Source organism: Nasonia vitripennis, chromosome 1 (genome assembly GCF_009193385.2).
Source record: "Nasonia vitripennis strain AsymCx chromosome 1, Nvit_psr_1.1, whole genome shotgun sequence".
Taxonomy (NCBI): domain Eukaryota; kingdom Metazoa; phylum Arthropoda; class Insecta; order Hymenoptera; family Pteromalidae; genus Nasonia; species Nasonia vitripennis.
In genome coordinates, this window is record NC_045757.1 from 13,287,298 (window position 1) to 13,309,264 (window position 21,967).

The 21,967-nt window shown below is 48.8% G+C and overlaps 1 protein-coding gene across 1 annotated transcript in view; it reads left to right on the plus strand.

Moving 5' to 3' along the window:
• Positions 1–21,967, plus strand: part of LOC100115549 (leucine-rich repeat-containing G-protein coupled receptor 4) — a 216,004-nt gene that overhangs the window by 163,134 nt on the left and 30,903 nt on the right. Inside the window, 1 exon segment of the mRNA XM_032602330.1 lies at positions 3,806–3,868. Coding sequence (XP_032458221.1) covers positions 3,806–3,868 — 63 coding nt within the window.

The following is a 21,967-nucleotide window of genomic DNA, read 5'->3' on the forward strand; positions in this document are numbered from 1 at the left end:
TATACAGCGTCAGCTATGAGAGAGAGTGAGCGTCTCATCAGCGACAATGCCTATATAGCACCGCACAGCGCACACTTGAAATAATCCACACGCAATCTCGACTGCTGCAGCACATATAGTATATACACGCCGCAGCTCGCTTGGAAAATTGGGGCGCGCCGAAACACACACACACACACACACACACACACACACCCGCACGTGCTCGCGCCAGCAGCAGCAATATTGAGCCTAACAAACGCGCGTTGTTCGAAGATATCAGCGGCGCAGTAGACTGCGCGGAGGAATTTTCGCTTAATTACAATTCGCGCTCACTCGCGCACTCGATTGCTTCCTACCGCGCGTACTTCTCTTTACGAGCCTCTCCTCTATAGCCTGTAGCATTGCACACGTGGTTTGCGCAACTCTCTCTCTCTCTCTCTCTCTCTCTCTCACTCTATTAATATTTGCCGAGCCACAGCGTTCCGGCGCGCGTAAATATTTAGGCTCGACGGGCTCGAATTAAACCGTATATAGAATTGCATAGGTGGAGTCTCAGCAGGTTTATTCGTTTTTTCGGCAGGTGCAGCCGAGGCTAAACGGTCCGCCGGCGCTGCAGGACTACACTCTACACTCGCTGTAACGGTCTCTGCAGGTGTGCCGCGCGCGCGAGACGTTCGTTAGAGAGACTGGATTTATTACAACAAGACTACGTTGCCTGAAACTTTTTCTCGTGTATTGGATTTCCAGTCGCGAGAGCCGTGCGTGTATACAGTTCTGCAGAGAAAAAACGACGGACAGTTATCTGTGATTCTCGAAGCTCGATATTTGCGTGTATTTAGAATTCCAAACGCGCGAGCTGTTGCAATCTTTCGACGACGCGTTTCTCTCTCTCTCTCTCTCTCTCTCTCTCTCTCTCTCTCTCTCTCTGTGTCACACGGTTGATTTCGTCGCAGCGGCGCGCCCACGAAAATATCGAACAATGTAATTTTGATTGCGCGCCACGGGCGACGGAGAGATTTTATTATGCCGCAGCTCGCTATTGGCAGATGGGCTTTTTCGGACATGGAAGAGAGAAGGAGAGAAAGAGAGGAGGGCGACAAAACTGGAAACGAGGCTTTGTCACGGCGATATACCGTTTTGCCAGCGCTCGGAGAATTGAATTTGGCCGAGATACTCGCGTGGTACTACTGCTAGGCGTCCCTCTCTCTCTCTCTCTCTCTCTCTCTCTCTCTCTCTCTCTCTCTCTCCGGTGTCGCCGGTGAAGAGGAGAAGAATTACCGTTTGTTTGAATGGCTTTTTTTCGTATAAAAATGGAGTTGTGCGCGGGCTTTTGTATTGCTTTTTCGCGATTCTTTCAAATTTGAATCACGCTCAATCGACGAACTCACTTTTCGTGGGCACATAAGTGGACGAGTCGTCGATCAAAGCACGAGACACAAGTGCTGCAGCGGCGCATAGCAGAACCGGTAAAATGTTATCAGGATTATGTAGCAACACACCAAAAGCGAGAAAAATAACGGGCGAAACAAGCTGCATTGCTCGAAATTTCAAACGCACTCGCACGGGACACACAGCTGCCTGTAACTGCAGAGAACATCGTCGTCGAAAAAAAATAAAACCAAAAGGGAATAAAACACAAGCTAGTGAAACTAGACACCGCGTATACGCGAGAGTGAGTGAGAGAGAGAGAGAGAGAGAGAGAGAGAGAGAGAGAGAGAGAGAGAGAGAGAGAGAGAGAGAGAGAGAGGCTACTGCTCTGCGGAATGGCCGGGCGTGCAGATTTTTCCGTATTTTTCCCCGACAAACATGTACACATTCAATTACTTCCTGCAACTCTCTCTCTCTCTCTCTCTCTCTCTCTCTCTGGCATTTTTTTTGTCACTATGCAGTACACACAAACCCCCGCAGACTCGAATAAATTACGTATAAACGGGCTGCGCGCGCGCGCTCGCGGCTCACACGCAGATAAACCAGTCGCTCGTTCGGCTGCACTCTGAGTTATCGGATGTTTAATTGTTTCCGCAAGCGAGAGAGGGAGGAAGAGAGAGAGAGAGAGAGAGAGAGAGAGAGAGAGAGAGAGAGAGAGAGAGAGTACTCGTACAGCCCGAAATCCACATCCACCACATCCACACATGGCGTATAGAGAGTAGGAGAGAGAGAAAGCGAGAGCCCAGTAGCAGCGGCTCGAAAAGTGGATAGAGCCAGAGAGTGTCATTGACGCGGACACGGGGTAGCAGCTGCCGCGCGTACACCCCCATGGTCCCAATGGGGCCCTCATTAAACCCGTCTCTCGAACTCGGAAATAATTTACGATTTCCGCGTGCAGAGGGAGAGGGATATAAATGTGGAAGGCTATATATAGGCGAGAGACGCGTGGCTGGCTACGTTGTTGCGAGCGGGCCAAAGTGAGAGGGATGGCGGCGGGACTGTGGAAATTGAGAAAAATTGGAGTCGAAGTAGAGAAATGCCCTGTTAGCGGCTAGTCTGGATGGCGATACGAGAGAGAGAGAGAGAGAGAGAGAGAGAGAGAGAGAGAGAGAGAGAGAAAGGAGTATCCGCTGTTAGTTGCTCTGTGAGACCGATTGAGTTGTGGTCACGGACGCGCCTAAATTGAGACATCGACGTGGAGGCCTCTAAGTGAGCTTCGATGGACGGACGTTCAATTCGTGTTTCTATTTTAGGTCCTATGAGGGCCGCGCATTTTTTTTCGTAATTGCCACTGGCATGTGGGCGATCGGATAGAAAACCAGCTCTTTTTCAATTATTCTTCAGGACTACTTTACGTATACTGCAACCAATTCGAAAACTGTCAGTTCGAAAAATACGAGGAACATTTTCAAAGGCACGCGAACAGAATTTCCATCGGACAATTCCAAATTCATAGGACGCGACGTCACCGGGCGATAAGGTGACGCATTCGAAAAGCTTTTACTCAAATTTTAGTGGAACTTTAGTCAAATTCTGACCTTCTTGATACTCTTTGATCGATGACACATTATATCAGCGGTCGCCAGCATCAGCAGCAGAGAGAACGAATCGTTCGAATTCCGGAGCGAACGGAAGCCCGCGATTTGCTATCTGCGCGATCATTTATCTCGCGCGCGACTCTCTATATATCTCTCTCCGAAAACAGCGTGATTTGTCAGTCCGGCAAACAAACTGCTGGACTGGCATCAACTGCATGCAAATGTGAGCCGAGCGAAAAACCTAATCGGCGTATTATACAAATTAAATTACAAAGCGACGAGCGAGAGAGAGAGAGAGAGAGAAAGAGAGTAAATTTCTTTCTCGGCGAGAAAAAATTTAATAACCCCGACGCGCGCGCAAAAGCGTATGCTAAATACAAGTATAAGAGGCTACACAGAACTGCAACAGAGACTGCACAACTCGAGACTGAACTCACCCTTAAAAGAAGAGAAGCGAGAGAGCCACCTCCGGCGCTTTTTAAGACTCTCTCTCTCTTTCTTATTCTCTGAGCCCTCCCCCGAAATTGAATAATAAACGCACCGACTAACATGATTTACCGTACTAATGCTCGCGTGCGTAAACTTCTTTCCCCCGCGTGCCAACGACTTCTTGCGTGTTTCGGGACCTCGTCTCACGACGGTTTTATAGTCTGAGAGCTTTCTTCTCGCACTCCCGCTGACGTCATTTTCGTTTTACTCGCTCGAGAATTAATTTACCAGCACCCCTTGTAGCGCAGGGGACGGGAGAGGGAGAAAAAGAATCGTTTCGCTTCTCGCGAGTGACTTTTATCGAGCGATCATCCGAAACAGTCATCGCTCGAATATATTTCTAACGTTTGACCATCTTCCTGTTGCAGAATCGACGGAGCCACAGGAGTAGCCGAAACATCATGAGAACGCCGGAGGACACGAGTGCAAAGGTGAGATGGATATTGAATTCTCGCCCCGTCAAATTTGAATATACGCCAACGCGGGTAAAACTTGTCCAATTGGAATCGGGGAGCTGGGAAAAAATTTATTCCGTCTTGTCCCACAGAACGCATGAAAATAGTTGAGCCGCTGAATCACTAAAAGCGCCATTCTCATCAGAACTTATTTCGCCGGGCTGACGACATCCGAACTGAATTCGATCCCGACTTCTCTCCATAAAAATTCTTCAATTCCACGAAACATTCTCCCCGGTTGCGGGAGTGTATAAGGGAGCTGCTACGGAAGGAAATCTGCCCTCAGCTGCGCGCTGCTGCAGTGCCCGGCGAAAAACTTTAATGAATTCCCGGCCGAGTTAAACGAGGAAAAAAAGGCAGCTCTCTCTCGCCACGCGCCAGCCTAAAACGACGCTAAAAGAGGAGAATAAAATTTTTATTAAACACATCGCGCACGCGGTCCATAAACTCGCGCTCCGGAGATCTACATTCTCTCCCTCGTCCCTTGTGCTCGCGCGCGCGCACGCTCGTACGAAAGAAAGATACGAGACGAGCTTTTCCGCGTTATTGCTTTATAAATACGGTATCGTTATTAAACTCACCCGCGTATGTGAGCGAGTGTGTGCGTGTGGGCAAGTGAATACGCTAGATTAGGTTTTTTATACGCGCGGCTGGCGAGAGGAAGTTTTACGGCTCGCACGCGCGCGTAAAGTTCACTTGATCAAAAACGTCGATTGGCTTTTTATGTCGTATACGAGAGCTTTGTCCACATAAGGGAAGTACGTAATCTAATTAACAGTTCCGCAGCCGCCTACTCCGGTGTACGACTGCGGCCTCGATGCTTAACGTTTCTTTTCTCCGCGGCCACTTCTTCTTCCTCCTCTTCATCTTCTTTACAATTTACAAGCGGCCCCAAGAGCAATTAAACTTTTTCCTCCTCTCAAAGAAAGGCGCGCTTTTTATCGGCAGCAACGGGCACTTCCCCCGTTGCGCGCGATATTACTCACTTTTAAATCTATTGTAAAGTCCCGGGAGCTTTACACGCGTACACAGCTGAGAGAGTAAAAGCAGGTCAATACCAGCGCACAGCAAATCAGCTTCGGCAAAAAGTGCAACCCGCGCGCGCGTGTACACGCAACAATGCGCCGTGCGGTGCTGTAGAAGAAGAAAACAAAGCTCTCTCTCTCTCTCTCTCTCTCTCTCTCTCTCTCTCTCTCGCATAGTCTCACCGCCACATTGTTGCGCAAATCCAAAAGAGCGGCGAGAGGCGCGAATTTCGTCCTCGACCGATAGCATTGTGCGCGTCCCGGGAATTCCCCGCCTATCTCCTTCTCCTTTTCGCTTTCGGTGTCGTCCTCGTCGTCGTCGTCGCCGCCGGCGCGAGGCTATAAACACAGCGATAATCCGCCGCGGGGATATCAAGGAACACATAGCTGCGCGACGCAGCTTCTCTGCGGGCATTGTGGAAGCTTGCTGTGTGCAGCTTCTATGCCAAGTTTCGCGGCATGCTATAGCGAGCGCAGTTCATGAAATTTCTCCTCGGCGGCGGCAGAGAGCGCCGGCCCTGATTTATGGCACGTTAATCCGATCCCGCTCTCTTGGTTAGCTGAAAAAGGACCGCAGCACCTTCCTTTTTAACCCGCTGCTGCCCTTTCAGAGCTGAAGCTTCTGTGTGTGTGTGTGTGTGTGTGTGTGTGTGTGTGTGTGTTGGCTGTGCCTTCGAGTCGCAGAAACGGAGGAAATCCGATGAAAAATCCCCGGGGGATTTATCGCCGAGGCAAAAAAAGAAACGCCGCGACGCGTCCGATGAAAGGCTGTGGACTGTCTCTCTCTCTCCCGCTCTGGGAAAAAAGACGTGTGCGGCCAGCTCTTTCTCTGCGGTCTGCTCGGGATCAATTTCCTATTTCATCCGGTCGGCGGCGTCTTGGCAAATCTTGTTTAACTCTGCGGACACGTATCACATGGCTTTTGGCACCTACGTATGTACGCGCACCGCGTTTGTGTATAAGCTCCCTACTCTCCTTGGATTGACTCGAATCTCTCTGATCTGTGTGTGCACTGCACCGCCTGCTGCTCGAAAATTCAGTTTGTAAAATTCTTAACTTTTCCCTAATTAACCGCCGCGACGTCGAGTATAACAAACGCCCCCTTGAATCCCGCTAATTAATCTCTCCGCGGCAACTTTTTTCATCTCTCACTCGTCGGCGGCCCCGATGAATTTATCTCGCGAGCTTTTAAAGCTTTCTCTCTCCCCCTGCAACTTTTTGGCCTAGCAACGTCAGCCAATGCAAACTGCGTTTCCGATAAGTTCGAAAAGTCGAAAGCGGGTCAAGTAAGTGCGGAGAGTTTGCTCTCTTCTGTCTTATACACACGAGAGCTATTGAAGCTGCAAGGAATTGATGTTAGTCTTCTACTCTCACACTTGGCGACGCATAGGTACGGTCCGCCAGCGAATTATCTTACTGACAGCCGTCGCTCCAGCCTGTATAGCTATATAACGCACGCCTGGAGATGTAGTTTTCTTTTGAAGCGCAACTTCTGGTTTCAGCGGAAATTCAGATACTACTCTGTATCTATACTGCTGACGGAGGCGCGCAAAAGAAAGTTTCGCCCGAGCTTTTGTCTGCCGCTCTCTCCGCTTAATTATCATCGAACATTCGCGCGCCTATTCTTGCCGCGCACTTTTATGTTATCCAACAAAGTTTCGCTCGCGCTCTTTCTCGTTGGGAGCGATGAGAAATGAAAAATCGGCCGTAGTGTGGGTCTTTAATTAATTTCATCGGAATAATCGCGTTTGGAATAGATAAGGGATGAAAGTCGCTACTGCGCGAGAAGAGGCAACCGAGAAATCTCTCTCCCCCTTTATCCTGTTCAATCTGAGAAGGGTCCAGAAGATAGCGAGGTGGCTATTATACAGGTCTTAGCGAGCTAGCGGCGACGTCAGTGAAATTAGAGCTAATTTGGTTTTTCCCTTTGCGTATAAAATATAAGGGACTCTCGCTCTGCGGCGGAATTAATTAAAATCCGCGCCCTCGCTTCTTTCAAAGCGCGCGGGCGAGATGCCGACGTCTCCGCCTAATTACTGTCACGCACAGCGCGAATAATCGAATATTTTTCGCAAAAATTACGACGCCTCGGCCGTCGGGAGATATAAAAATATCGTTACTTTAGCGTTATTAACCATGTCGTATCGTGTTCGCCGCGGTGTACCGACGTGCAAAAAACACGCACTAAAACTGCGACGTTATCTCGGCAGCACTCCGACAAATTGAATGATCCGCGAGCGCGAGCGCGTGTCGTCCATGGGATTTTACGGCAGCGTCGCGTCCGAAAATTAGACGAGTGAAATCGACGAGCGCTTTACTTTATTATTAGGAGAAGTCTCGACTCGTCGTGTGCTAGCCTGTAAAGAGCGCAGTATAGTCGGCGTTGGGAGCCGATAAGAGCTGCTACGGGATTTTTTCCTCAGCAGCCGTGCGAGCCTCGTAAAAGCGACGAAAGCCGTAAATGGCGAATATATCGCGCCATTGTCGCGCATCGCGGTGGCTGCGCGCCTCGTAAAGGAACGTCGGAGAATCATCCCCAAGCGCGCGCTATCGTTATCCTTCCGCGCGACGAGAGGTGTGCCGTCGCGGTTACCTCACAGAGCGCGTCGTTTACCGGGCTGCTCGGGTAATTTATGTGCGGCCTGTTTATGCGTCTGAGGTATAAATTTATTTTTCTACGCGGGATTGTTATGCAGAAACGCTCTTGAATTTATTTGTTGCCCTCGAATTAATATTACCCGCAGCGACAGTTGAGTCCGCAGCGAATAAATTAGTATACAGTTGTAGGGAGTAGTGGGTACATCAGCGGAAGGCCGGTAAAGACGCTGCGAGAGCGAGAGAGCGTACTATAAAGTCGTCGAAATAGAAGTGCGCGAATGAAAATCAGAAGTCGCACTGCTGCGAGTCGTATACAGGGAGTACAGTTCAAAAAGCGTGAGCCGGCTCTTCCGCGCGGAAAGCGTAGTCACGCCGGCTGACTCCACAGCGTCGACGAGGCAACGTGTTTTATTAGCAGGGCTGAAATGCGCGAAATTCGGAGATGAGCAGCGTGGCTGCTTTCTACTTTGTTATACATCTACAAAATGTTGTTCAAGCGTGATACCGTAAAGAAAATTTCGTCGCGTACTAATTTGATGAATAATCGACGTGCGGTTCTTTCATCGCCGCGAAACTCTCGAGCTGAACCGCAAAATTTCACCGAAACCGAATCCCCGCAGCAACTTCTCTCTCTTACATAGTTCCCCCGCCAAAAAAAGACAAACATCAAACGCTTTCTCCCGCGCGATTCCCCGCTGACTTGATGCTAATTCGAGCTGCTGCAGTCACCTGCGAACCTTGAAAACTCTCTTTCACTCGTTGCATTTTATAACCGCAAACTCCGCAGACTGCGTGCCGCGCGAGAGAGAAAGAGAAAAGTTGCTCTATGCGCGCCGCTACGACGGGCATAGTGTCGTCGAAGCGCTCAAATTTCGCGCCGCCACCGCGGCTTTCCTCGGGGAAATTCCGAGGATGAAAAAGGAGGAGAATTTCGGAGACGTTCGCTCGCTCGGTATAGAAAGACGCCGGAGGGGGGCGGGCGAGAACGAGAGCTATTAAATTTATGTATGGAGAGTGTATAGCGACGCTGTTTTGCCTGGGACTGAGAGAGGATTCGAGGGGGTGTGGCACAAAAGAAAAGCGGAGAAATTGTTTTCAACTCGCGCACTGCTGCTCAGTATCGGAGTGTTTTGTAGCCCCGGTTGTTGACCTTTTTACGGATTTTGCTTGCAATTTTCTCGTTGCGCGTGTGTATAAGCTGGAGCAGGCGCCCTTTTGACGCTGCTGCTTCTGGCGTGTATCGTGTTTTAAAAATATTTATAATCGTGATACACCTCGGTCATACTTTCGGGCAAAAGTCACTCTTTAATAGAAATTAATTAAATTGCGCGGTCTCGTCGGAGTGGCTTTGAAATTGGAAATCTTGTCAAGACTCGAAGGGAGTAAATGTTTGAATAACTCGAGTTAACCGAGCGCGTTCCTTAAGTAACTGCTCTAATATCTATATCAATATAATAACAGTATAGCATTCCCAATTAAACAAATTTTCACGCGTGCATATGTATGCATTTGTAGAAAATTAATTATCAAGGTTTCATCGAGAAGCTGTGCTTGCCCTCTGACGCCATCTCTTCATGCATGTTTTAATTAAATTCTGAATAGAGTACGGCTACTGTAAAAATATTACGCGACTGATTAAAGTATAAGGCGCGGACTAGCACGCGAGAGCTACATAATCCGCGCATCAGGCTTTTTGATATCAAAAGAGCCTTTTTGCGAAAATTCCTTTTATCAAAATCTTTTACTTTGCCGCCGGTGTATACAGCGAGGCAGCTGCGATGAGATAACGAGGATATGTTTATGCCCATACAGACAAGCTTGCTACCTGTCCTAATTAAAAATCTAGCGCGAGATTTCGAATTCGCGCCCACTCAAAGCACGGATCGTAGCTGCGATGTTTTGATTAATTAAGGCGGAGCGAAATTTCCAATAATTTTTGTTTGGTTGATCGATTTGTTTCTTTAATTAGCCTTTATAGAAACTACGGATGCAACTTTAGAGTTTTGAAAGGATATGTAATGTGCAAATTTTTGCTCTTAAGGTAGAGCTCAATACAATTAATGTGTGCACGATCTTTTGTGAAAAAAAATAGTTTTATTTATTTATTTATCCAGAGTAAGTACAATAGATTGTATACATCGATTACAAAAACATTACATAAAAGTAATCCAGCAGAGGAAAATTTCCTATATAAAACGTATTTTTATTGACCCTTTGAACTTTTGAACTTGATGACACACGTTCGTCGTACATGTTATTTGAAGAAATTAAATATTATCCTGCCAGGCATGACGCTTTTATCGCACACCAAGAAAATACCCTATAATCGTCACTATTTCGAGATGCATTTTGGGTATTTCGTACGAGTGAAAGAGCTTTAACCGAATAAACGAAATAACCTACTTTAATAAGCTAATGCGGTATGTAGTTATTGAATTTTATTAAATTACTCGCTATTTTTGTTTAGTCTGACGAATCTGTATAACTAATGCATGTATTTAACGTTTGTTCGATTATCATAATGCGCTGGCAAACTATTATGCAATTGAACAAATAAATTCCAATAATCCAAATCAATAGATGAAAATGTTCACATATTTAATTACCATTTATTCCAAAATACAGTTCGAGCATCAAATATTTACTAGAAGGCTAAACAAAAAGAACCAACCGATTTTGCACTACATATTAATTTCTCGTGCCCTGATCGACCCGTCACTTACGGCTCAGCATTATTTCTTAAACATTTTCAATTTTCCGCTCTCAATTTTTCGACCACGGTAAAAAAAGATTTTCCGCTCGAAGCACTTTGAATCACGAGATGATAATCCAAAGCTCATTACTGCAACTGGCAGCTCATCCCAAATCATTTTACATTTTCATTATATGCGTAATATGCGCGCTCGGTGCAACGAATGTTGAAATTTTCATCCCTCCGCATCTCTCTGAAAAATCTTGTTGTTCCATCGTCCTCATCAAAGCCATTTCTTTCTATGTCAAAAACCTGCGTCCGTCGCACAGCCATCAGCTCTCCTTCATCACAATAATAATTCCGCGATCGTCATTATTCCTGCTATTCAAGCGCGCGGTCACATAATGCATATATATACCATACCTCGGTGTGCTCGCGTTCGATAAATTTTCATGCATAATAATTCCGCGCGGGCGGTGGCGTACGATATTAAAACTCGGAGGGGGACAAAGACACAGAGCAAAACGCGCGCCCATTGTTCTTTTCACTTATCGCGGGCTTTTAAAATTTATTTCGCGCGCGTGCACCCACACACATGCACACGCCCGCTTTTTCCTCTCGCCGAAAAAAAAGAGAAGAGTCGAGGAGGGACGCCGCGCACGCACGTAAAAAAGCGCTGCGGTGTTTTGGTTGGCGAGAAAGAGAGAGAAGGATAAAGACATAGAGAGAGAGGGGCTTTTTCTCTTTTTACGCGCGGAACGACGGCCGTTGCGGCCTGTTTTCGTTGACGCGACAATGACGAGAGAGAGAGAGGGGGGGCGAAAAGCACTGGTGTGCGTAGACTGTACCTTGACGGGCTGCGCGTGCACGCTTTTGTCACTCGCGTTTTTTCTCTCAATCTCTTTCTTTCTTTCGCGTGTGTATATATATATATATATATATATATATATATATATATATGTAGCAGTCCAGGTTATATATGTATAAATAAAATGAACGGCGTGGCAGGCGAGGCGTGAAAAAATCGGCCGCCGTAGGCGCTCGTTGCAATAACACGTACGTTTTTTCGGCGCTCGTTGTTATTGTTGCTGCCGCTGCTGCTGTCGGCGCCAGCGTTGCTGGAGAAAGTGTTATTTCGGCGCTTTTTTGTACGCGCGAAGGGAAATTCGAGACGCCGCCGGTGAATAGAGTGTCGGAACGCGAAGAAGTCTCCGCTGGGTAAATAAGTTTTTGCGCCCGGTGTACTTAAGCTATATGGCGGCCGTTTGATAGGCGATGATGATGCGTTCTGCGGGGAAAACACGACTTTTTTCGGAGCTGTAACTCTGGAGCGATTTCCACGCTCGTTAACCAAAGCTCCCCGAGAGTTGTTTATTTTTCCTGCGCGGAATATGAGATTCCAGAGTAAACGAACGAGGCTCTCCTGTAAAATGCTCGAGTCGAATGTACTGACGCAAATCGGGAAAACCGGGTCACGCGCGTACACATCTCGTATTATTGTAATCGTTAACCAAAAGTCTTTCCGCCGCGGTGATCCATCACACATGACGCAGTGCAGCTTCAGTGTCCGCTGAAAAGTAAAGTACTAATCAAGAATTCGGAAGCGACGGCAGATGCTTCGCGCAAGAAAATCCTCGCCATTACTGGTCTTTCTCGCTGCTGCTTCTGCTGCTGCGGAGAATGTCTCAAAAATCCAGCAACAAAACGCCGGCTGCTGATGCTCGCGCGCGCATTGCGTTTCCAGCTCAGCGAGTTTCCGCTCCTTAACGAGCGTAGCGCAGCGTAAAAACGAGCGACGACAGCAACAGAAGCATGAGCCGCGCGCCGGCAGCAGGCGTCCCCTTCTCTCGTGTTTTCCGCGTCGCGAAAAACGAGCTCACTCGAAAACTCGCCGTATATAGTAGAACGAGCACGCACTGTATATACTGTATAGGCTTTTCATCAAAAGCTAATGAAGTCCTTAATGCCGCCGCGCGCACCGGTAATAAACGTCGATGCGATGCATGGCATGACGCCAGCGCCGGCTTGCTATAATCCTTTTCTTTTCTTTGCGCGGAGCTTACACCCCGACGTCGCTTTTTTGCGCGGCCCACTCTGCCTTTGCTGCGCCTCTCGGCGTTGTTTCTTTTTTCCCTCTCTCTACTCTTGAGAGTGCATATGGTTTTTTGTGTGTATGAGAGTGAGGGAAGGTGCGGTTCTTTTGGGACTTTGTGTCGAGGTGGTTTTGTAGCTTCTGGGCGCACGGGTCGATTGTTGGCGAGTAACGATCCAGAGCAAGAGGTTCCATTCGCGAGAGACAAAGTGTTTAATGGGTCTCGAGCGCGTTTTCTCACTCCCACAACGACGATAATACACCGGTGTGTAATAATAGACGTATTTTTGTATACAACTAACTCCGATGGTCGCGTCATCGATTCCGTTACTGACCCTCTTCGAGGTGCAATCAAAATGATTACGGCTGCGCGCTGAGCTCTCTTATTCATCGTGATTATTTTGATTACCGCCGCGCGAGAAGGAGTCATTCCCGGCGCGTGTTCGATATAAAAAGTCGATCGTGACACAGACGTCGCCGCGCGCGCACAGAATACTCGAAATTACATTCTTCGTCATCAGACGGCGACGATCGATAATAATTCCCGCGGAGCCGAAAAATTGGAAGCTTCGTATCCAAAAATCCGCGCTCGCTCGGCATCAATTCTCCACGAGGCAATTTTTTCCGCTACGCTATTCCATGCATATACTTGGCGGCAGGCGAATCCCCGCAGTAGTGTGCTATGCAGTGTATATAGGAATGAGAGAGAGAGAGAGAGAGAGAGAGAGAGAGAGAGAGAGAGAGAGAGAGAGAGAGAGAGAGAGTGAAGAGCGGTAGAAATTGATTTAAAAACGGGTACGAATAGATTCGACAAGCTTTCCCCGGGACTACGGCGGACTGAATTTACGCGCGCGTCGGTCGACGCATCGATATTGCCGCTGTTCTCCTCCCTTCCGCGTGTGTACGCTTCTTTCGCGATTCTCGCATTGTTTAGTCGTCGCTTTATCGAATATCGTACGATTTTTAACGGCCTTCCTCGCGCGCACGCTAGTGTCTTCCGTGCCGGGTAAAAAAAGAGCTCTGCCATCTTTTTTGTGTCCCATGTAGGACAGAGTAATTTCTGCCGTTCGCTCTCGTAATGAAACATCCGAGTGTATGAAGAGAGAGAGAGAGAGAGAGAGAGAGAGAGAGAGAGAGAGAGGGAGAGAGAGGGCTGATGTCCTACTATCGGGTATTCCCGGGGTTTGACGCGTTACACGTGTAGCGGCGCGGCTATTGTTTTATTTTTGGAGCGGGAGAGCCGAACTCTTTTCGGCTTTTTATACGGCCGACGAGGCGCAGAAAACGTGACAGTGCGCGCCGGCAGCGACGTTTTGTACGTATCGGGTATTACTTTTGTTAATGGCGTTTTAAGCGGGCGTATCGGCCGAGTATCAATGTCGAATCGTGTGTCCCAGAGGGAGAGGGAGATACGCTGCGTCGAGGATTAAATGAACGTGAATTCTGCAGTCGTGCTTTTTTTTCCAGACTTCGGCTTCAACGAGTTCAACTTTGGCTCTCGTTTCTACCCTCGTTACACGTATATTATGCACGTATTCCAAACAAAGGAGTAATATTCTCCGTTTGCGGACTATACTGCTTATGTTATGCTCCTGAATTTTCGATGCGCGAATAGCCGATAGCGTTCGATCTTGCGATGATTATTCAAACAAACAGCCGGCCTTGAAACTCCAGCGAAAATCAGTAGTTCCCAAGCCAAACAACCCAAACCTTACAGCTACTAGCTCAACACTCGCGCTTGGAAAACATCATCAAACCCACGGCATATCCGTTTAACGACCAGCATCACCGCAGACTTCCATCACGCTCGTCGAGCTCGCGCTGCATGCATATTCAGAGGTAGACTATGTGTGGTGGCGGGACACGAAGGAGACAAAGAAGAAATCCTCCGTCGTCGTCGCCGCGGAAACAAAGAGCCAGCTAGTGCCAAACGCGATTAAAGATTCTTTTTCTCTCCTTCTCTTCATTCCATACAGCCCCTCGGGCCACCGTCGCCGCTACCGCAACCGGATTACGAGTACACAGAGCCTGCAGCAATCAAACGCCGACGCGCTAATAAACGTCGCCGGGGCGGTCGCATAAATCGCCGCTCACGCAACTGCGCGTGAAAACGTGTCTTTCAGGCACATAGGGGCGAAGTACAAACGCGAGAACGCTGTACGCCTATGTAGCGCGTGTGTGTTTTGCCAAAGACAGGAGGATGAGGGAGCGTGTAGAATCGTATGGTATATATAGCAAGGAGGAAAGAAGGAGTGTGCCGAGGCGTCAAACGTGTTGCGCTCTCTCCCTCTCGCCCGTGTAGCGGCCAATTACGTGATTACGAGGGCAATTACAGACGACCAGAGGCGCGCGACGACGATAAGGGGACAGTAAGTTGATTGAGAGAGCCGGGGAAAAGGGATGGGGATAAGGAGGGAAGCTGACACAATCGCTACTGAGGGAATTTTTCCGGTGCGCGCACGACCAGCTCCACTGCTGCTGCTGCGCCTTTTTCTTCTCTCCTACTGCACGAGAGCGTGTGTATGTATGTGCTTGCCCGGCGATTTGTCGCCGGTAATGTGCGAGTGGGTCGAGCTACTGTTGAGCTGATATTTTCTGTATACGTGCAGATTTGCGACGATTATCTGACGGAACTCTTTTTCTTATGTTCCAGGTGAGTTTCTATTCTGCCATACACGCTCGATGTACTGCACTACTGTAAGTTTTGCGTAGCCTACTGATAATTCTATGCGATCGAGTATGAAACTTGGCAAGAAAGAACTTCCATCCAATCACGCTTAGGTATATATAGACGCGCGCTCGGACTCATCAGCCTCTCGGCGCCTGAAAATTAATCAGCGCTCGCGAGCTAGCCAGACTGAAACAAGAGCATAACTCCCTCTGCAGCACAGTCGATAAGATTCGCCTAGCCTCGGACACAATCGTTCTCGCGCTTGATTATTCGATTTTGAATGCCGGAAATAACGTTGCCTGCGGAACGTAATTACGAGCGGCTCCGACGAGCTACTGCACATCGGGGTAAGGGAGAGACAGAAGAAGAAAAGCAGGGCGTACGACGCGACGGACGCTCGCGGGCAATAAAAGACAAAAACGGGGATTCTTGGGAGAGCGCCGGTTCGTCTCCGCGAATTGCCCCAGCGGATTTGCATCGAGCTCGCGCCTCTCGGCTCCTCCTGGATTTACGGCTGCAGACGGAGACAAAACGCTGCAGCGCGATGTCAAGGATATTTTTCTCATATACCTTTCTCCGCTTTGAAATGCGGGAAACGCTGCAGCGACGATCGACGGACTAGAATTATACTGTTCGCACTGATGATGATAATGCGAGAGACGGCCGCTCTGCTGTATTATAATTTAACCGGCGAATCGAAAATTTAATATTTATCGCCTCGTAATGAATCACTCGCTGCTCTCTCGAGCGCTCATGCAATTAAAGTCCGGATTATCCGCGCGCGACGTTTAAAATAAATAATATTTCAGCGCGGGGCCGCCACCGGTGCAGTCAGTGAAAATATATTCATTCACTGCACAGCGCTGAAGCGGCAGCGGAAAGAAATATTCCCTCGGAAAGTCGTCCGCTGGGAGAGAGAGAGAGAGAGAGAGAGAGAGAGAGAGAGAGAGAGAGAGAGAGAGAGAGAGAGATACACATAAATAATACGGAAAATATGGCCGGCAAGGCAAAAGTCGCCGGTGCGCGGGGCGGGAAAAATGTATACGTATAGCTCTGCGACATAATGGAGAGAGAGAGAGAGAGCGAGAGGGAAAGGGAGAAGTTGCACACCGGCCACCACGAGAGGTGCCGCAATACGATGTAAATTTTTCAGGCGAATTCACCGGCGCGGCGCCATTCAAACTCGCTCTCTCCGCGCACCCCAGCGGAAATCGTTTCTTTCCTTCAAATATGCTGCGCTCACACACTATACTGGCCGCGCGCGTGCACATTTTTGCTGCTTCGTTTTTTCTTCGCTAGAGTGTAAAGGCTCCTCAAAAATCGCGCGCACTTCCGTCTTTTAACGCGTATTTTCGGCCTGCGATTTACGACCGCGCTCGCGCGCTCGAGTTTTAAGGACCGTGAAAGCTTTATGGGGGGAACATACAGTTATACATCCAGAGGGCGCTTTTTCTAAGCGTCGTCCGCGATAACTCGCGCGGGGGGCCGTTCACCCGGGAGATCATATTGGCGAGCGACGTGCTCGAAACTTATCCGGGTCTGCAATTAGAGCTTGCGATATATGCCGCTGTCGCGCCTCAAAGGAAGCCCGCAAAGGAACACACACGAAAAATCAGCCAATTACCCCTCCTCCTTTCGAATATTTACCCACGGCACAGATTTTCGCGAAACTCGTCGTCGCGCGGCACCTGCTGCAGTCGGCAGCGAAAAGTCCTCTCCCTCCGGTTTATTTGGATATTATTACGACTTGTTTTTAGTGAGCGCGAGTAGCGGCGAATTAAAGTTTCGTCAAAATAGCGGTTCGCACAGCTCGTGTACACGTATATACAGCGCTGCTGCGGAAACTTTTTAACTAACCCGTTTATTGCAGTTTGCCGCGCGACTCTCCGCTCGTTACGACTCTTTCCGTGTCTGTGTGTGTGTGTGTGCTTGCAGCGCGCGCGTGGGTATACCGCTATACCGACTTTTCTTCCGGCGATTCGCCGCTGATTGCGCGCGCGCTCACTTTTGTTGTACTTGCGGAGCAAAGCGCGTCTCTCTTTTTCGATTATCGCTCGGTAATTGGAAAAAATTTTGCTCTCCCGAGCGTACACACGCAGTGTACCTTATATACCCGCGCGGATTGCGTTCGCTTTCGTTTTATAATAATATAAAAGTCTATTCAAACACGGCAGCTGTCGATAGCATACACAATCAACTCTTCTTCGTCTGCCTTCTCTCTATCTTTCTCGTTATTATTGAACGAATAAACACGCGGGAAGCGAATGCACAGGTCCGAAAAGCAATCCTCGGGGCCGCGGCGGCTGCTGCTGTTGCTGCAAATTAAGCGAGGCCGAGTCGCTAGCCTGGGGGCGAGTGAGTTCCTAAAATAAAAGAGCGAAAGATTGCAACCCTCTAACATCGGATACAATTTGCTCGCCAACAGCCGAGCGAAGGTACTTTTCAACGCACGCGTATGCAGCAGCGAGCTCCACTTCACTACTGCTGCTGCTGCATGCATATGCCACGTGCATTTCGCGCTCGGGCGAAACTTCCGGGGGCGCGAGCAACGTTTCGCCGAAAAGTTTACACACTGCACTCTGTACTCTCCCTTATTCCGTTGCTTCCTCTCTTGTACAGCTCTCTCTCGCCATACTGATTGTTGTGCCGACCGACACGCCGTATAATTCGCGGCGTTACAAGGCCAATTTCCCTGATGCGCGAGAGTGAGAGCCCCGACGTGTGCGCTGTTGCTGCGGTGTATACGTTTTATTTCCGCCTCGTAAAGCAAAAAATAGAGCCAGTTATGCGCGCTGTGTTCTCGACTGGTCTGTTCTGTCTTGTTGCCGTAATACTGCAGCGGCGGCTCGCGCTGTTCTGCCCTGTCTTATCGGCGTTTTGCGATCGTTTGCATTAGTGCCGAGTTTAGTATCGGCTTGCCGCGTAATTGAAACGATAACTCAACTGTAATTCGCTTCAGCCGCGAGAGATGAAATTTTGGGCGCGTGGACCGTCTATCGCGAGAGTCGACGCAACGTCGAGGTTTCTGAATCGACGTCATCCGCAATTAGCATACGCTTAAAAATCCCCTTTTACACAACCACGCACGTACGTCACCCAGGGGAGTGATAGAGGCGTGATAGAACAGCTCGTAAGCCACAAAGTTTGAATACCGGAGATACGCATCAAAGCACCATTCACCTGAATAATAGAAAAAAGCTGCTAGAGTACAGTGTTCCAGCCTGATTTACACAACAAACCTCGACCTTTGACCCGTGCCGTTTATATTAGGAAAGACTAGAGAATCCAGCTGCGTTATTACTGAGCGCTGATCAGCATTCTAAAAAGAGGCGCAGCCACACCGTCTTGCCGTGCGTATACATCGGAGAAGATTTTCCAATTCCAGGAGCCATGCAAAATTCAGGCGTACACCGCGAGGCATCCGCGAATTTTAAACGCGGGATAGGATTCGTTTCTCTCTCTATCCCGCGCTTTAAAGCCGCAGCTCTAATAGCCTATATATAGCGCTGCTCGGAATCGAAATTTCGGACCCGCCGCGCGGGACTGTAATTGAAACGAGGATCTGAATTCATGAACGCGCGCGCGCGCGCGCAGGGGCTTTTCGGAAAGGCGATAAGTGCGCGAGCTTTGATTTATGAAGTGCAGTGGTTTGAATATGGATTTTTCGGGAGAGTTAGTATAGCTCTTTGGATTCCAGCGCTGATTTTGCGCTTTTTGCAGGGAGCGGGACCCTACTCGTATATTCGTATAATAGCTAGGATAGGTTATTCGAAAACGCTCCGATAAAAAGGGGCCGATAACGTTCTCCATATTAAAAGCGCGGATTTAAGCTTGCAATCGGTCAAAGCGCGCGCGTATCGCATATCGCGCGGCAACGATCCGAAATTAGTGACTCTCCCGCCGCCATAAGCCCTTATAGCGCGGCGGAAGCGGTTGTTCGGATCACGCGAAACACGAGTATGACGTAGATTATGGAAGCGGGAAGAAATACGCGCAACCGGCGCGAGGAACAACAAGAAACGAGAGCCGAGTTATACGGCCTACACGCGGGGCTGCGCGCGAGTAGGGATATATATCGCCAGATTTATGGCACGGATTTTTATGATCGGAGCAAAGAGCACCGCGCGCCCTCTCCGACGTTTTTACCCCTTGCTCTTTTTCTTGCTCTCGCCCTCCCTCAGTCGCGCGCTACTTACCGAGGCCGAGCTGCGAGCGCGCAATAATTCCTGCCGGCGCGGCAGTAAATCCGCGGCGCTGTGTGACCGGAATATATCCGAAAGAGAGAGAGAGAGAGAGAGAGAGAGAGAGAGAGAGAGAGAGAGAGAGAGAGCAAGAGCGAGCGCTTGATTGATTGATTAAAATGGGACTATATATTGCATTCGATTTGTCGCCTATCGCGAGTCGGCGCGTGCTGTTGGAAAATATTCGCCGGCGATACTTAATTCCCTCCACGGCTGCTTTTCCTCCGAGGGAGTTTATCGTTGTAAGCGAGTTTTCGTTATCGCCGCGAGTATACGAGCCTATTGCGCGATTTTTCCTGTGATTAGCTGTAAAGAAACGCGAATTTATGAAGTCGATGCGCGCGGTGCATAGTAAAGAATGAAAAGCGGCTTCCTTATATTATATGATACGAAAAATCAATCTCCGTGCGTAAAAACAGCGTTTGACTACGGCCGTTCGATAACCGATGACTATGATAGCTTTGCGGCTGGATGTATACGCTTTTTATTTACGGATGAACGTCGAAACTGACAGTTGAATTTTACGAGCCATCGCAGCTCCGCAACTTTAATACACACGCTTCGCTTATTATCGATTTTAATATAGCTACAGTACTTAGGCGATTCCGAAAATTGCCCGACGACAAACTTTGCCTTTACAACTCTATAAATCGCTTATCGTCCGCAAGAAGCCGCCGCTGCCGGCCATCAGTTAAGTCGAAAGAGAGAACGAGTCATTAAATCGGCTAATCGCATATATACGACGACCGGTCGTATAAAAATCTCGAGCCTCCCCTCTAAAAGCCGATATCCAATAACCTCTGCATTTCATCCCCCCGGCGAGCGTCGGCCCGCGCGCGAGAGAAAAAAGAGAGAGACGAGGGAAGTCGACAAGAGTCACCGCGAAAATCGAAATATAATTCCCCCTAAGCGTCGGCTGGTGCACTTTGCAGCCAAGCAGATAAGGATTGCCAATTAAATTTGGCATGGAGCATCAAAGAGAATCGGATCCCCTCGCGTATGCGAGCTCCGCATTCGCTTGACGGATGGGCACCGGTAAACAGGGACGGCTACGACGAGAACCGAAATTTAACCCTGCTCTCTCTCTCTCTCTAGTCCTCTCGCTCTTCTCACTGCAGAGCGAGAGGGAGAAGCTTGTGTGCATAGCCGGCGTGTGCTCGCGTTGGCTGATGCCGTCGAAAGAGACGCGAGCGCGCTACATAACGATATCAGATTTTAGACGACGCAGTGCGCGCTGCAGCAGCATCCTCCTCGCGATGAAAGTTAATTAACGCGCACACTCGTGTCTTTTAGCGCTGCGGAATCGGTTTAATTGAGTTATACACCATAAGAAGCGGCGGCGCAAGTTCACGGGAGACTACATTAAGCACGAGGTACTCTGATGCTTTGCGAAAGTTCGAGTCGCGCGGCAGTATTATCGTATAATACAAGCGAGTCGTACATGAAAATATGGAGAGAGAGATTGAAGCGCCGAGGTTTGTTCGAGAAATAATATCGCGCCTGCGATACACGTATAACGTGCCGCGCTGCGTGTGGCATATAAAATCAAAGCCATATTGCGCTGCTCTCGCTCCGAAACGCAGTCGCGCGCTCTTATACAATATATAAATGTGGGTTACGTCAACACGGCCGCGTAGCAGCAGCAGCAGCAGCGGCATTCGGCTCTCACAAAGAATTCTCATATAGTTTTAAAGCTGGTTTGTACCTCTGACATATATACGTATAACGGTCTAATCTGTCGCTCTATACGCTCGCTATACTGCCATATTAAATTTCACTCGGTCGCAGCTCCTTCGGATTCTTCGCGCTGCAGACATCAAAAGCGAAATTCAATTTTTCTCGTGTATGCGAGAGAGATATGCGACTTACATCACTGGACTCTCGTATATATAACGAGAAAACAATTGACCAGCAGATGTCCTTTGAAGAATTAGATCCAAAGATGCATATTACCATCCTGGAAACTCGGGTCTCCGATAGATATACGGTTGGCCCGCAATAACTTGCAACGGAAATATACGCGCATGAAAGTATACATAAGCCGCGTGTATACGCATAACGTACATATTGGCCCGTGGGTGTATAGCGACGTTTATCAGGCGGAAAAAGCTCTCTCGCAAAATTGATTCGACGTCTCACATTTAAAGTACATTTCTACCTACCCCATATATATACTCGTACGCTTAAACCATAGCGCTTATATTGCGTGCATTTACCTTTCTATCATCCCCTTCGTATGCGCTCTCAAAGACACACAGGCGAAGGAAAGATGATAGAAAGAAAAGGGAGCCTTTCCCTTCTCCCCTCCCCTACACCCCTTAGAATTCCACCTTTATACCGACGGGCTTGCTCTTGCGTGTACCCGAGACTTTTTCCATTTCCCCCCCGAGATTACGTCTCGAATGCTCGCGGCCCCCTTGAGGATACGCGGCCGCCGCCGCCGCCGAGAGAGGGAGAGAGAGAGAGAGAGAGAACCTCCCCCGCGTGCATAAAAGAGATGAGATGAAACTTATCGACAGTATTCCGCCGCTGCTGCTACTGCAGGGCTAAATTTCGCAATTCGCGTTATACGTCATAACGTCGGCTCTCTGACTTGCACGTACATGCGCGCGGCGATTTTGAATTTTCGAGTTTACTGTCTCGCGCTTCGGCGGCGATGAATCGTGACGGGGCTTGTTGCCCGTTGTGTATATTCGAAACGATTTCGGAGCTGGAATTTTCGAAATCTCCATCGTATAATTTCCAAAATGTTATGC